Source organism: Chelonia mydas, chromosome 1 (genome assembly GCF_015237465.2).
Source record: "Chelonia mydas isolate rCheMyd1 chromosome 1, rCheMyd1.pri.v2, whole genome shotgun sequence".
NCBI classification, from domain to species: domain Eukaryota; kingdom Metazoa; phylum Chordata; order Testudines; family Cheloniidae; genus Chelonia; species Chelonia mydas.
In genome coordinates, this window is record NC_057849.1 from 115,633,011 (window position 1) to 115,650,131 (window position 17,121).

At 42.5% G+C, this 17,121-nt stretch overlaps 1 protein-coding gene across 5 annotated transcripts in view; it reads left to right on the forward strand.

Annotated features, from left to right (window-relative positions):
* RFX8 (regulatory factor X8) overlaps positions 1 to 17,121 on the forward strand; it is a 47,926-nt gene that overhangs the window by 14,678 nt on the left and 16,127 nt on the right. For 2 of the 5 annotated variants that reach the window (XM_043536846.1, XM_027831130.3), the window contains 5 exons: positions 4,554 to 4,617; positions 11,664 to 11,774; positions 11,863 to 11,940; positions 12,674 to 12,787; positions 13,481 to 13,631. In XM_043536846.1, the coding sequence (XP_043392781.1) occupies positions 4,554 to 4,617; positions 11,664 to 11,774; positions 11,863 to 11,940; positions 12,674 to 12,787; positions 13,481 to 13,631 (518 nt within the window). The remainder of the gene's footprint in view (positions 1 to 4,553; positions 4,618 to 11,663; positions 11,775 to 11,862; positions 11,941 to 12,673; positions 12,788 to 13,480; positions 13,632 to 17,121) is intronic. The other 3 variants (XM_043536836.1, XM_043536838.1, XM_043536842.1) reach the window with 3 other exon arrangements.

A 17,121-nucleotide genomic window follows, 5' to 3' on the forward strand; every position in this document is an offset into this window, starting at 1 on the left:
ATACTTATTCGGAGAATAAACAAATTGTTCTCAGAGAGTCCCAAATTCAAACAGTATCCATAGCTACCAATAGACATGGATTTAGAGCAGCCATCATGGGGAGCTTGCCTCCTGGTTCCTGTCTAGGAATGTGGCAAATAAGTGCATCAGTCTGCAGCACCCTTGTCCTCCAGGAAAAGAAGTAACAGTTTCTAGTCACTGTACTCCTTAGAAAGAAAAGGAGGACTTGTGGCACCTTAGAGACTAACCAATTTATTTGAGCGTAAGCTTTCGTGAGCTACAGCTCACTTCATCGGATGCATTCGGATGCACTCCTTAGCTCCTTTCTGTTGAAGAAACCACATCCAACTGGCACTGCCTCTGCTGCTGGGTTCGGCTTAGCCACAGGGGGGAGCTGCTGTGCAATAGCCCAACAGCGCCCGCAGCACCTGCTCCAGCAGCTTCCCTGGCTCTGGCTTCCCTGCAGTTTGTCCTTCATCCCTAAAACAAGCAGCTGAGATTGGACCAAAACACCTGCAGATCTAGGTGTTTGGCTGGAGGCTACCTGTTGGAAGCTTTGTGTCACTACACTGACTGTGGGGCCCCTCTTCCCATTTTCATCTCCCTGTCAAGGATATCCTTAGCCCCTGAAAAACAGGTCTCTCCTTTGGTTATACCCTGGTGATCAAGAGACATTCTCCAGAGAGAGAGCTGCTATGAAAATGACAATGTAGTGACCTCTTTCCAGTTTCAAGAGAGATTTTGAGATTCGATCAATATAAATAAATAAAATAAACTCCTTTTACTGGTTATAACAGAGAAGTATAACAAACAGTGTGATCATGTTTGTCCTAATAGTATTAACTCACTTTCACAGGCCTCGCTATTGAGTCCATTACTTTCTGAAATCACCATCAACTTACATATGGGGTCTAATTAAAGCTGATAAACTGGAAAAAATTCACTTAAAAAAAAATTTACATCAACATTTTCAAAAAATCCAAGAATTCCAACTAGCTCTATAGCTATTTGTAGCCCCCAAGCCCTCCAAAAACCATCATGAACATTTAATCATTTTTTAAAATAATTTAAAATATTTTTTGGCAAAATATTTAATAAAAATATCAAAATATGAAAGACTGGAGTTGGAGATTTCCAAAATCTGGTGTGATTAATTAATAAATTAATGTTGAAGAAGATCTTAACATTTTCTTCTAAATAGTGGAAATTGATCTTGAATCTGCTACGGAATCTAATCTTAATACTGTTTATGTAAAACTCTTTATATTGCTCCTCCAACTGGGAGGAGTCTGAGAGAGGCTCTCTTTCACCTGCCTCTCTTTCACCTGCCACCCACCTCTTCCTCTTTTCCCCTCAGTCTTCCTCTGTCACTTTTCTTCCCCTCTTTCAGGCCTATGGTATTGTCCCTTCCCCACAATTTCTTTCCCGTTTCAACTGCAGTTACCCCCCAAGCCCCCCAAAAACACATTAACAGGAATGAATAAATATCAGATGATCTTGTTGTTACTCATCCTCCCCTTCCTCTACCCACTTCCTTTTCTTTCTTTCCTTTTCACTTACATCTTTCTTGACCTTATTTAGATGGTAAGTGCATTAGGGCAGGAACTTCCCTCACTCTCTGTTCTGTGTGATGCCTAGCTCACTTTCGGGTACTGGGTAAATAAAGATAATATTTGCTAACAGTAGAGTCACATATATGTTAATTTTTCCATGGCAGAGATCAGACTGTGTTTACACTTAATTATCTTTGAGCTTTCATCTGGCTGTTGAGTGGAGGGAGAGTGCTGCCATTTGTCTGTTTCTAGGCAGCAGCAGCAGCTCGCACACTCACATGTTGCCTGACTGGCCCTAATGAAGGGGGGCAGCACAAGAACAAGCACGCTGTGCCAGCCAGCCTACTGAGCGAGAGCACGGCTGAGATGTGTTGCCATAGTAGCAGCAGCACAAGATACAGCTGGCCACCTTCTCGGAGCAGGCGCTGAAAATCCTTTTTTTTTTTTTTTTTTTAAACAGGTTTTAGAAATCTGCAAAATTAACAAAATAAATGACAGGAAATACTTCTAGTTCTAAGTTTCTTCATTTCTTCTCTCACCAACTTAAAAAGCTCTGGATTCTAGGATAGTGTTGGTGTTAAGGCATTAAACATATTATTGAACATACGTAGTGTTAAGGTCGTGGACCATAATGGTCATTGATCAACAATTTCATTTTTCCAGAGGAATGGAGATTTCATGGCAGATCATAGTGGCAGAGTGGTGATCTCTCAGGTGGCTAGATCCAGTCCCATGGATGGTTTTAAATATCAGGACTGAGACCTTGAATTGGCCTCCGTTCTTAATGAGAAGCCAGTGCAAACAGCAGGGCAGTGGGATAATGTGTTTTTAGTAACTTGTGTTTTTAAGGCCTGTACTACACTGAAAAGTTGATTCAGTATAGTTACATGAGGCAGGGTATGAAAAAAGAGTCATTCTGTCAACTTAGGGTCTGTCTATACTTAAACCGCTACAGCAGTGATTCTCAACCAGGGGTACGCATGCCCCTGGGGGTACATCAACTCATCTAGATATTTGACTAATTTTACCAAAGGCTACATAAAAAGCACTAGCAATGTCAGTACAAACTAAAATTTCGTACAATGACATTATACTGCTCTGTGAACTATGCACTGAAATGTAAGTACAATATTTATATTCCAATGGATTTATTTTAGAATTATAGGGTAAAAATGAGAAAGTAAGCAATTTACCACTAATAGTGTGCTGTGACACTTTTGTATTTTTATGTCTGATTTTGTAAGTAAGTAGTCTTTTAAGTGAGGTGTAACTTGGGGGTACGCAAGACAAATTAGACTCCTGAAAGTGGTCTGGAAAGGTTGAGCACCACCCACTGCACTACAGCGGCAAAGCTGCAGCTGCTGCTTTACTGCTTCAGTGTAGACACTACCTAGGCCTCTTGGTGTAGGTAATCCACTTCCTCAAGAGATGGTAGCTAGGTCAACAGAAGAATTACTCTGACCTAATGCTGTCTACTCCAGGGGTTACGTTGGCATAGCTGTGTCTCTCAGGTAGAGTTGCCAATCCAGGATTGTCCTGGAGTCTCTAGGAATTAAAGATTAATCTTTAATTAAGATTGTCATGTGATGAAACCTCCAGGAATATGTCCAACCAAAATTGGCAACCCTACTTTAGGGGTGTGGATTTTTCATATGCCGAAGAGACTTAGATATTCTGATGTAAGTTCCCAATGTAGACCATCCCTCAGATAACTTTGTTTGGGGAGGAGTTTTCCCAACCTGACAGAAAAACCCCTTCCATCAGAGTAGGCTGCAGCTACACTATGGGGCTGTGATGGCTCAACTATGATGACATACTAAATTGGTATAGTCTCTGTAGTGCCTAACATGCCCTAAGTAGATAACGCGCTGCATTTCCCCTGGTTTGAGTTATTTCAGGGTGGGTGGCTTTCTCCCTACACATAATGAGTTGCAGTAAGCAAGTCTTGAGGTCACAAATGCATGGATCACTATCATGAGGTCTGTGTCTGGTTGGACAGCCCTAACGCAGGCTTCTGGCCAGCTGTAAGTGGAAGTGTACTTTTTACACAACCGTGACTATGCTCCAAAAACACTGAGGAGTCCAAAAGGACCGAAAGTTATGAAAATTCTTCAAAATACTTCTTTCTTCCTGTCAGTATTACATAGGGTGACCAGACAGAAAGTGTGAAAAATCGGGACGGGGGTGGGGGGTAATAGGAGCCTATAAGAAAAAGACCCAAAAATCGGGACTGTCCCTATAAAATTGGAACATCTGGTCACCCTCGTATTACATCTCTTTTGCCTGTGATCAGCTTCAGCCAACCAACCACAGAGAGAGCTGGGAGATGGTGTTGTTTACAGCGGATGTAAAACAGGTAGAGCTACATATTTTCTGCACATTCTTGGCATTTCAATCTATGTTGTCAAACCAGCTTCCTCGAGTTCATATAAATGTTGAGTAGGATGGACTAGGGCTGAGCCTTGTGGGACACCTCTGATGCATTACAAAGTTGAAGACCCAGTTCCTACTCTGAACAATGTACAATCTAAATTGACCATAAAGGATGGGGGGGGAAAGGGATGGGATGTACAATCAAAGTGATCAAGATGATAAAATGGGCCCCTTTCATTATTTACATGTTTGTAGTTCTTTTGTGTGTTTGTTTCAGTGGAGCTGCATCCACTAATGTAAAATAGTGAATTTGGCACAAGAAGTTAAAAAAACCTAATCACCTACCTTTGCATTTTAAAATGGCCTGTTTGTTGATTTTATTTGCATAATGATTTTTTAATTAAGATCTGAGAGATCAACCCATTTAGAAAATCAATTAATAAACTAAAAGTCATGGGACGGAGTGGCAAGAGGGAGAGGTTGTTTCTTAAAATTATTATTATTACACAAACGGTTGTGTCAGTCCCAGTCTGATAACCTAGCCAGTTAGAGATCATTTTCATACTAAAGACCTAATAAGCCAACAGTTTTAAAAATTGGAGTTATGTTATGTGTATTCCACCACAGTGGGGATGGCTCCAGTTCTGAGGATGCAGCAAATTATGAGAGCAACGGCTACAGAAAAGGAACAGTGAGTATCAAATAAAGTGGATTTACTACAAAACTGAAAGATCAATAATGGTTTAATGAGCTAAAACGATCACAACGTTATGTCTTAGTAAAGTGCAGTCTGCCCATAATACCCTTTAAAGTAGTATATCTCTGTGCATAGGTTCATTAGCTGGCTACTTATTTTTTTGCTTACTTACTGGTTAAATATTTTTTGTCACCTCACTGTCTGCCCAAATCATTAGGTAGGCTTAATGTGGAAGCTGTAGCTAAGAGAGCCCAGGTTTGTGTCTATCGGTGTCAGTAGGACATGGCCTTCGCTGTGCAGGCCCACACTTATAGACTCATTTCCACAAAATATCAAGCTGCTGAGCCTGAGGCAGTACAGTTCAATGAGACTGTATTGGCATGATAAGAATTCAAGTATTGCCAAAGGATTATTAAAAAAAAAAAAAAGACCCTCTCGACCATTAGGGTCTGATGTGAAGCTCACCTGCTAGTGCAGATGTTTCTGAAATAACACTGCTGGGAGTTGTCTTGACATTGGAATTCTTGGTAGTCTGTCAACAGGATGTGACCAATATGAAAACCCTGATTAAACTGAGGGAAAGGAGGAGTGTGGATGTATCTCTTATTTTTGTAGAGCACTTGGATATGGCAATGAGTGTATTACAAGTGTATGCACTGATGATAGATGAAAAACGTGCAGACACAGGACAACATTATATCCAGCAACCTCAGTAGCAGAGCCAGCTACACTTAACATTAGTTAGAATAGCATGATTATGAAATTTGTGTTAGTATGTCTACACTATAGTGTAAGCCCGGGTGCAAGGTTAACCCCACTTATGTCTACACTGCAATTGAGCTAATCCAGGCTAGGGCCCTGGACGCTGCAGGCCTGGAAGGTCCAAGCTCAAGTCAAGCTGGGACCCAGGGTCAAACCTTTTGCAAAGCGAGCTGCTTCCTGGTAATGTGCAGGATGGGAGGTAAAGTTTTCTCACAGTGCGCTACAGTCCTAGGGTAGAGCAGCCACATTTGGGTCGGGGTGGTAGGGACTCTGGGATATGGTTACTTGGGTATGCGCATTGCAGTGTGGATCCCAGAGTCCTAGGTTTCAGCATGGGTTAGAAAAGTCTTAACATAGAGAGTTTAAATACAATGTAGATGCTCAAGCCCAGGGTTCCCTAACACGGGTCAGCTGACTCGAGTCCCACTAACCCTAAATTTACATTGCAGTGTGGACATACCCATAGAAAAGGTGCATAGGATACACATATCACTATATACGTTCTGTGAAAAGAAATGTATATTCTTTAGGCTCTGGATTTCTAGCCTGCCCATCCCTGTTCCTTTTACCTACCTTCCAGTGAATAGGTGAGGTGTCACAGTTCCAGGTTTCGCTGCCTGTAGCAATCATCTGTCTATGGGTGGGAACCTGCATTCCTGGCCCTCCAGACCAGAGTTTTAGGGTTGCAGTTTCCTTACTTATCCCAGCAGTCTGAGATTAGTGCAATGCCTGCTCTGCTCTCTCCCAGGGCTCTGACAGAGTTTACCAGTGATCAGCCAACTTTCACAGAGCACAGTATATTTATTTAGAACAAAAGCATTACAGAGAAAATGTATCATAAATGAATAAACAGTCTACATACATGCCAAGCTTACCAGGTGTCACCCATCTTCTACATGTAGGCCCTTCCAGCAGGGTTTTGCCCTCTTGGTTAACATCTCATGTCTGTTCATGCAGTTCCCCCCAAGAGGTGTTACTTCTGCATAGTTGTTTATGTATCGGGAGTTTGCATTAATTACCCTGTCAGCTTCTCCCCAGCTCCAAAACATGCACTGCCCTGCTCAGTCTTTATCAAGGAAGTTTATTTCCTTAACAGAAATAGCAAACAGAAAACAGTCTTAACTCAATTCTTGGCCTAGGGTGACCAGATGTCCCGATTTTATAGGGCCAGTCCTGATTTTTGGGTCTTTCTTATATCGGCTCCTATTACCCCCCACCCCCACTCTCTGTCCTGATTTTTCACGCTTGCTGTCAGGTCACCCTGCCTTGTCCCCAGGTTTCAGGGCCACCCTTCCCAGGGGTCTCTGGCAGTCCAGTTCCTGGCAGCTTCCCTGGCAGCTCTGCTCTCTTCTTGTAGCAACAGCCCCAGAGATGCTTCCCTTGCTCCAGGGACCCACCTCAGGAGCTAACTCCACTTCAGTGTGGGTCTCCCCTCCCCAAAGCACAACCTGTCACAATCAATCTCCCCTAGTTCCCCACTAGCAATCCTTTATAGACCCAGGGATAGCCCAGCCCTCTTTAACTGCCTGGATTGGGTTTACCTGTTCTGGTCCAGGGTTGCTGGGCTTAGTCTATCCACAGAGCCAGCTACCCTGTGATACCCTCCAGTGATTTAAGTTCCTGCACGAAGTTCTGTGATCCTCCTTCATGGAGCCAGAATTCAATCCCCTAGCTCACAGAGCTATATATAGAGTTTATAGATATAATAATCTATGAAGAACCCATGTGCATATAATATCTGGCACATCTCAAAAAATATTCTTGGAAGCTTCTGCACTATGACACTCCTCGGGGGTACCCAACATTGTGAGGCACCTCACTGCCACCTGGCCTTATCATGAAGGAGTCTTGTGTTTGCCTGCTGTGGATCAGCTCCCTGAAACCAACAGCCTTTGGCATCACAAGCACTTCCTACCTTCCAGGCCTCCGAGGAGGAACTTGCTCATTCTCCGCAGGGAGTGACAGGCACCACCAACCCCCTGCGTCCTCCAAGCATTCCCTGCAGTGTCCAGCCCTTTACTCACTGAACACGCACACAATTACCAGGCCAGCTGTTTCCAAAGGAACAGTACATACCAGCTTTAAAGATTCAACGAAGAATCCTCACTTTGCCTAACACCAGCACTTAGATGTATTTATAGTGAAAACAAGAATAAGTTTATTATTATTATTCTGAGACCCTGGGTTTTTTTTGCCTTCTTCCATAGCACGGGTCACTTGCAGACTTAAATTAGAGTCAATGGTGGAGTCTCTGTAACTTGAAGGCTTTTTAAAATCATGATTTGAGGACTTAAGTAACTCAGCCAGAGTATTACAAGAGTGGGTGAGTGAGGTTCTGTGGCCTGCAATATTCAGGACATCGGACTAGATGATCATGATGGTCCTTTCTGATCATAGATTCATAGAATATCAGGGTTGGAAGGGACCTCAGGAGGTCAATTAGTCCAACCCCTTGCTCAAAGCAGGACTAATACCCAACTAAGTCATCCCAGCTAGGGCTTTGTCAAGCCTGACCTTGAAAACCTCTAAGGAAGGAGATTCCACCACCTCCCTAGGTAAGCCATTCCAGTGCTTCACCACCCTACTGGTGAAAAAGTTTTTCCTAATATCCAACCTAAACCTCCCCCACTGCAACTTGAGGCCATTACTCCTTGTTCTATCATCTGGTACCACTGAGAACAGTCTAGATCCATCCTCTGTGGAACCCCCTTTCAGGTAGTTGAAAGCAGCTATCAAATCCCCCCTCATTCTTCTCTTCTGCAGAATAAATAATCCCAGTTCCCTCAGCCTCTTCTCATAAATCATGTGCTCCAGCCCCCTAATTATTTCTGTTGCCCTCCGCTGGACTCTTTCCAATTTTTCCATTTAATTTAAACTGAATTAGCTCCAGATCACTCGAATTAAGGTTGTCCTCTACACACAGTTTTGTGAAATCTTCACTACTCACCAAATACTAAATCTAAAATGGCATCACCTCTTGTTGGTTTGGTGAAGAAATCTGTCAGCTATCACATCCAGGAATATCTGGGCCCTCTTGTCCTCCAATGTATATCTGTGAAATTAAAATCTCACACAATTCCCAGTAGTATTGAGTTAATTAAAAACATTAAAGATGTCTCTATCCATATCCAAATTGGATTCTGGGAGTCTATAGCATATTCCAAGCACTATCCCTGGGGAATCTCTGGTAGCTTTCTTCCCTAAAGTGATTTTGACACAGTCACTGTCTTATCCATTCCATCACTTCTAATTTCTTCACAGTCTACCTCATTGTTAATATACAATGCTACTCAACCACCTTTACCTTTATTTCTGTCTTTCCTGAACAGCCCATGTACTTCAATCTTTACTATTCCACCATGTTTCTGTTATCCCTATAATATGTGGTTTCACTTTCTGCACCAGTAACTCTAATTCCTCCATTTTGTTACCCAGGCTCCTTGCTTTGGTGTACTGAAATCTTAGTAGTTTCTGTATTGCTTTGCCCAGATTCCTCACCTGTTTAGGTACAGTCGTTATGCTTCCAGTATCACCTACCTGAGCTATCATTGGTATTGGCACTCTCTTTCCTCTTGATGCCAATTCTCCTACTTCTGTTGTTCCTTTCTCCATTGCTATATCCTTTCTTACTTGAGTTTCTTCGCATTCAGTATTACAAGCAGGTGTGGAGAATACGTGAACATCTCCCAACTGTCTCCCCCAGATACCTAGTTTGAAAGTTCTTTTAATCAGTTGTGCCAACCTCCATCCCAGAAGTCTGTTTCCCTCCCTACTCAGGTGGAATCCATCCCATGAGAATAGTCCTTTGTCCGTGAATACTTTCCAGTGATCAAATATCCCAAAGCGCTCCTTACAGCACCACTGCCTGGCCATCATCATAATGGTTGATCATCATATTGCTGTCTCACCTTCATTCTCCTCCTCTAGGGACAGGCAGAATCCCACTCAAGATCACCGGAGACTCCATTTCTTAAAGTATCTAACCCAGCCTGGCATAATCTCTCTTGATGTGTTCTAGCAAAAATCAGTTGTTCCCATGTGAAGGACAGTGAATTCTTCCCTGCTCTCATTAGGATTCTGTTCAGCCTCAGGTCCACATCCCATATCTTAGCTCCCAGCAGACAGCATACTCATCCATTTTCCAGATCATCTCTGGTGACAGGCCTGTCTGTTCTTCTTAATAGGGAGTCCCCTATTGTTGCTGTGATTTTCTGGTCTTCCTCGTTCTGTTCTTTCTGGCTGCAAGTCCTCTTATCTTTTGCTCTTTCTTGCTATCTTCTGCAAGTTGTCACCTATCCCTTCTGGGGCTCCAAACCCTGGCAATCTGCATTTACTGTTCCCCTCTTCTTGTAGGACTAGCCACTCTTCTCTTATTCCTTGCCCTCCCACGTTCTGTTGCAGCCTGCTGTGCTCTTCATTGTACAACTCAGCAAACCTGTTCCTGAGCTCTATTTCTCCTTCACTAGCTGATCTTTTCCTGTGCCTGGTTCTCATGGTCCCATGCTGCCACTGGCCACTTTCCTCATCCAGCAGTCTACCCTCAAAGTTCTTCAGTCCAGCTTGCATCTGTGAAACTCGAATTTTCCCTTCAGCCTCCTCTTGCCTTCCCTCCATTCTCTGCAGACTCCAGCACTGGGCCCTCTGCGGGCAATAAAAGGGTCTGACAGCCATGAGCACTTTAAGGCTGCCCTCCCTGGATCACTCCCTGCCACCCCACTATTGTCCAAAGTTCGTCATCTCTAAAGGAAAGCATGAAGGGAGTCAGCTCACCGCTTGGCGCCTCTTCACGACCAAGCATGGCATGGTAACTCGCTTCTGCTCTTCTCATGCCTTGGCTTCTGGCCAGGTCAGTTCCAAGTCTCACCCCTTCAGGGGTAGTCCATAAGCCAAATCAACGGGGTTAGTAATAGGTGAAGGAGGGGGAAATGCTTCCCTCTCAGGGTCTGTCAGAAGCCGGTCCTCCCTTGCCTCAGGGAGGGACTTTCATGCAGCTGTGGATGGGAGAGATCCTGCCTTCCCTCAGCCTTTCTTCAGAAGCTGCAAGGTCCTTTTTCTTCCCTGGCCTGCCTCCAAGTGAGCTGTTCTGCTGCCTTTTAATTCCTCCTCCAGTCTGTGAATCTCTTGCAGGTGTGGCAGGGCAGGGCTGGCTGATCCCAGAGCAGCTCTTTAACCCCTTGTTGTCCAGTGCAAGACTTGGTACCCCATGACACTCCCCATATATACTCCAGCAAACCTTTGATCTGTACCACCAGATAAGATTCTCTTCCCACTGCTGTTTTTCTCTTCCTGTCAATTTCTTTCTGAAGTCCCCACAATCCTTCATTTGCATATAATTGAGACTGGTGATGGGAGACCCATTATGAATGAGACAATATTCAATTTACATGTAAACAGACAGATGGGTCTTGTTTGACAGAAAACCTGTTTTTTCACCTTTGCTGGTGAACACTATTTTTATTAAGACTTTAAGAACATATTTGCAGCTCCTTACGTGTATATACATATACAATTCACAAAACTGTTGGTGACCAGTGTGACACTGGCTTTTATTTGAGACCTTACATGACACTCTTGTGAGCTAGACTGTATGTCAGGTCCCAGTGATCTCTGTAACCCCTCTGCACCTCCTTGCTGGTTGGCATTACAGAGTCTTGATTTCCAAGCACTTCTAAGGTCTCACATCTGTCACAATAGGTATCGGGACAAGAATTCCCATGGAGAAATAGATGAGTTGCTTTGACAATATTGTTTATACAACATATAAACACACTGTGGCCCAGATTTTTAAAGGTATGTAGATGTTACTGTGCTCAGTGTCACAATGCCTAAGTCTCATTTTCAAAAGGAATTTAGGCACTGAAGAGTCTAAATCCTATTGACTGTTGAAGGGATTCAGGCTCCTAAATCAGGTTTCAGAGTAACAGCCATGTTAGTCTGTATTCGCAAAAAGAAAAGGAGTACTTATGGCACCTTAGAGACTAACCAATTTATTTGAGCATAAGCTTTCGTGAGCTACAAGTCACGAAAGCTTATGCTCAAATAAATTGGTTAGTCTCTAAGGTGCCGTAAGTACTCCTGCTCCTAAATCAGTTAGGTGTTGTGATGCTGAGCACAGCAATGATTATATACCTTTATAAATCTGGGCCTGAGTGCCTTTAATATAATGTGAAATGTTAGTAAGATAAGTGTGTTCTTCTTTTATTAACATTTTATTGTTTAAATTTAAAAATCTAACAAAGTGATTGTTTAAAAAAAGTAAGCCTTTAAATTGTTTCCAGTCTGGTATCAATTTGCAGACAGAGAAAGACAAATGTGGATCCCCTTTGCCTGAATTCAAGAGATTTTCTTCTTGGGAGCAAGAGTTAGGAAAGACACACTCATATAAAATAGTAAGTTTAGCCATTCAGTAATCAAGAAAATTAGCTCTTGGCCTGTGTGATTGTTTTGCAGACTCTTTTTTTTGTTTGCATTCTCTAGGTTGCATTGCTTGCTGATGATTATTGTAACTACTGTCAAGATGTTTTACAGAACTTGAGGAACAAAGAACTTGACAGGGTATACCCTTGTTTTAATAACATATCTGTAAATATGAGTATTAGTGATTTATTTAGATGACAAAAACTGATTGTAATGACAAAATTATTTCCATGTAGTTCACTTGCTTTGTCAGGTGATGATTATTTATATGCAAAATGAGCACTCAGTTAAATCATTCTTTGGAATACTTTATTAACATAACATACTTACATGTTCCAGAGACCAAATTAGAGACCCAACTATTTAGGTGCCTAACTCCCATTGAATTTAAAATGAGTTCGAATTTAAATACTTTGCAAAGGGCAGATGCTGACTTTTGAAAGAGGGAAAAAATGCTTGGTGGATCTCAGAACACTCTAAGGAGAAAAAGACTTCTACCAAACTTTGCCTTAGATTTTGGCTGATTTCTATTTAAACATGGGTTGGTTGTGGGGGTGATTTACAGAACTGTTCTTGAGAAAGGACTAGTTCATATTCAGCCAGTTAGCCCCATATCTGGGGCCATATTTATGCTACTGCTTCTTTTCTTTTTTTCTTCAATTTTGATTCTTCCTTTTAAGGTTTAACTGGCTCCCCCAGGCTGCTCTAACCTGGGACTGAACTAGGGCTAGGATGGAGCCAGGAAGAGAACCAAGGAACCACTATTGGCTCCTCTCTCTGCTGCACTGAGGAGTGTTGTGTTGTTTGCATTCAGTTTAGCGTTCCACAAGTGCAAATTTAATGAAAATTAACCAGAGAATTTGTGCAATAGGTGGAAGACCTTATCATGTCATTCTGGAAGTCTTTGCAGCCTGAAACAATAATGCTTATGTCACTGCCAGATGTATGCAGACTGTTTAAATGCTATGATAGACAGCTGTTCAAGGTACTGTAGACACAGATTTGTTTATTGCAATTATTTTGCTATCTGTTCATATCTTTTCAATAATTCTATTTGAGACATAATCACAGATGTTTATTATTATCTGTACCCGGGAAATACCACCTGAATGTTAAGTCTGTTCTTTGTACTCTATGTTGAAGCTCTATGGCTGAGGTTTTTGGATGAGCCCATTGGAGTTTGCCGCCCCACTCTCACTGAATTTCCATAGGCTCCTTTAAAAGATCCAGCCTACATCCATGGAATTTGCTTTTATGACCTTGGGCTATTTTATCTGAGGTTGCATGTGACTGATGAAGAATGAACACTGGATTAGTGCCATTTTAAAAAAACAAACAAACCTATTTTGTTCCTTTGACAACAGTACATACTTTTGGTGAAATTCCATATTGAAACATATAGCTTTTCATTCATAAGAGTTTACCGTTTACCTGAAACTGGCCATCATAATAATGTTTGATAACTAAACATCATTTATTTAATTAGGCTTGTATAGTTAGGATTTGTTCCTGCTGCCATTAAAATCAATGGGAGTTTTGTCATTGACTTTAGTGAAAGCAGGAACAGGCTCCTAGTATTATGCAGATTTAGGCCATAAATATAATTTTGTCTTATGATGCTAGAAGCATCTGTAGTAAGCCAAAAATGATGTATTTTCCCTATGAACCTTTGTTTTAGGAAATGGAGAGCATTCTGCTTGATGACTTCCTGGAAGATGTCTCTATACAATATTTGAAGTCAGTCAGATTGTTCAGTAAAAACGTTAAACTCTGGCTGCTTACTGTTTTGGAAGATTTTCCACTCTTACTACGGATGTCCAAAATCAAAGGTGTGCATCAGGAATAGAGAAATTGTTAGTGGATGGATGGATGGATGAATAGAAATTGTCCAAAACTTTATAACAAATCTATTTTTAAGCTCCACCTACAGTGCAAAGAAGACTATGATTTTGATAATATGATTTTAAAAACTTTCAGGTGGCATGATTTTGATACCTGTGAGAACTCGGATTAATTTGGTTACAACCAAAAATAAGTAGTCTCAACGATTTGTAAAAACAGTTTTAACCAAATTATGTCCAGTCAATGCTAAACCATGCTAAGTAAGAGTGTTTATAAAACCTTTTGTAAATCCTGTGCTTTGGCATAGTCTCTTTGGCAGTGTCGGTGATTATGAATAAGGCGCAGAGAAGGTAGATCATAGTTAGAAATAGCTGAAACTGACAGCAAGGTCTGTCTTAAAGTTATAGTACATGACCAGTATTTTGGTAAACAAAATAAATACCTGAGTGTAACTTTACAAATAACAGATAAATAGTGGTTTTGTAATTGGTCATTTTGTAAGCTGTAACAAACTTCAAAGTTCCTATTCATTTATGAAATTATTATATGCAGGGTTGGTAGCATCATCTATTATTAAGCTTGCCCAACACTTCCCATTATGAGACCCTGTTTTCAGTTTCTTATAACTTTTTGCTAAACTTTAAAAATTTGGGTTGAAATTTTCCGTGCTAGGTGACTGCCTCAAACTGAATTTTCTTGGAAAATTTCAGGGGGAACAGTTCAGCCATTTATGAGAACGAGGCTAGAATAAAATACGTTGTTTTGCCCATGTTAAAAAATCTGAAGCATTTTCTTTCTTTATTCTTTATTATTATTATCAGTCATCATCAACGTCATAGCTCCTGGGAGCCCAGACATGTACCAAAGCCCCATTGTGCTAGGTGCTGTAGAAACATGGAACAAAAAGACAGTCTCTGCCTCAAAGAGCTTGCAATCTAAGACCAGAGACAACAGATGGATACAGACAGACAGATGGGGCAGTACAAGGAAACAGCCAGCATGATAGGCAGTGGTTTCAGCACACTGGCAGCCTAACTGTTGTCAATTTTTTGTAGGCCTCACAGTAAAGTGCAGTTTTAAGGAGGATTCTGAAGTGGATAATGAGGCTGCTTTATGGATGTTTATAGGGAGCTTCTCCCAAGCATGAAGGGCAGCATGGCAGAAAGCATATAGGTGTTTGAAAATTTTAAGTGGGTGATGATGGCTGACATCATGGGCTGATCAGAGTTGGGAGTCAGTGTTTCATTACTGAATGGGAGATGGTAGGTCATGAAGGGCCTTGAAAGTGAAGACAAATGGTGTATGTTTGATATGATAGCGGAGAGGGAGCCAGTGAAGGGATGTAAAGAGAGGGGTGACATAGTCAAACGCTAGGAGAATGATCTTTGCAGGAGCATTCTGAATGAATAGCAACAGGGCAAGGGCCAGGGAAGATGATGTTGCAGTGATTGAGATGCGAGATGATGAGAGCTTGGACATGAGTTTTAGCTGTGTGGATGGATAGGAAAGGCTGTATCTTAGAGGTGTTATGCAGAAAGAATCTGCAAGACTTAGACATTTCCTAGGTCCTCACATCCAGGCTGAGATCTGAGTTGAAGATGACACCCAGGTTACTGGACTGAGTGGCAGAGAAGATGGCCGTGTTGTCCAGTGATTGAGAAAGGAGATAGTAGGAAAGGTTTGGGTGGAGAATTAGGAGCTCCTTTTTGCTAGGTTGAGCTTGATGGCTGATGGCTAGACATCCACGAGACGATGTCTGAGAGACAGTCTGGGATTTTAGTTTGGACAGAAGGAGACATGTCTGGAGTAGAGAAGTAGATCTCTGAAATACTCTAGCGCCCTCATCATGCCCTGAAATTTGACCAAGGGGGAGGAGGAGGCTTTGTGTCAGGGATGTGCCTTATGCTGTTCCTGTGAAAATCTGCCCAAATTTGGCCAAGTTATAAATCTTGGAAAAATTTCAGTTTGCACATGCTTACTAGATTTGAGAGAGCTTATCAGGTAAAATCTCTGACGATTCCATTCTAACTGAGCATGCTCCATCCCCTCACAGCTTCTAGTAGGGTGACCAGATGTCCCAGTTTTATAGGGACAGTCCCGATATTTGCGGGGTTTTTTTTTTATGTAGGTGCCTATTATACCACCACTCCCACCCCAATTTTTCACACTTTCTATATGGTCAGCCTAGCTCCTAATGCTGCCAGACTGCACATATGCCATCTCCACAGAAAAACTGAACATGCTCAGGGCTACCGGGGTGAAGACAAACGTTCACTGTAATGGCTGCTCTTGGCTGCTGCAGGCTAGGGTGGGGGCTGGCACCAGAATGGAGAGCAAGGAACCTGTCTCTCCTGTGCACTCATGACCCTCCCTGATGGCAGCCAGGGAGTGTGGAGAAGGAAGCCAGCTGCTTCAAATACAGAGGGGATAAAAAACAGATGATAGGGGGAGAGAAAGGGGTAGATTGGATTAAGGAGTCTGCAGAGACTGGAACGTACGGAGGAGAGAACTGTAACTGGGAGTTGGAGGGAAAAACTGGGACTGGCAGCAGTGAGGGAAATGGATTTGGCAGAACTGGGAGCTACTTGACTATGGTGGGGGAACACTGAGATCAGATGTGGAGATTGGGGTAGTCTGGGACTGGCTGCACAAGGAGACTGTGACAATGAAGCAGTGAGGGTTAAACAGAGAAGGGATGGGGAGACAGATCTGACAAGGAGCTCATTTGCGACGGGAAAACTGGTATGGGCTGGACAAAGAGACTGGCACAAGGAGACAGGGAGTGGGTGAGGGAGACTGAGATTGGATGAGGAGCCCAGAATGGGAGACTAGGACTGGGCACCAGTGGTTGGGTGGTAAGAGACAAATCAGATGAAGGAGTCAGGAGGTGGGAACTGGGATTGGTTGGGCAAGGAGACTTACACTGGGCTAAGAAACCTGAAGAATACAGACTGAAACTGGCAAGTAGAATGGGACTGAAGGGTTAAGTTAGGGGAAAATAATCAGAAGAGAGTGTGCCCACTGGAGGACACTCCTTGCCAGAAACTGGAACGGAATCCAAGAATGGGATTCTGTTTCTGCTTCTGCCACAGAGTTTGTATGTATTGCTAAGCAAGTCACTTAACCAAAACTTTTCAGAGGTAGTTGTCATAGTTTCAGGGTAACTGCACCTGTATTTACCTTCCATGGTCCCTCGAGGGCACTCATTTAAAGGTTTACAGCTCCAAGTTGTCACCTCTCGTGGGTGGTCACCCATGTCTCACTCCCTTCTGACAGGGGTTTTTTAGGCTGCACTGCTTCCTGATCTACACTGTGACATCCCCAGCCAAGCCAGTCTGCCTGAAAGACAGTGCCTGTGCTGTGCTTTCTCTCTGAGGGCTATGACCAGTGTATTGACAGCAGTTACAAGTTACCACACAGCTCCTTCTAAGCAAGCACATGTATTCTTAAGGTAAAAGCAAGCAAGAAAGAATATAA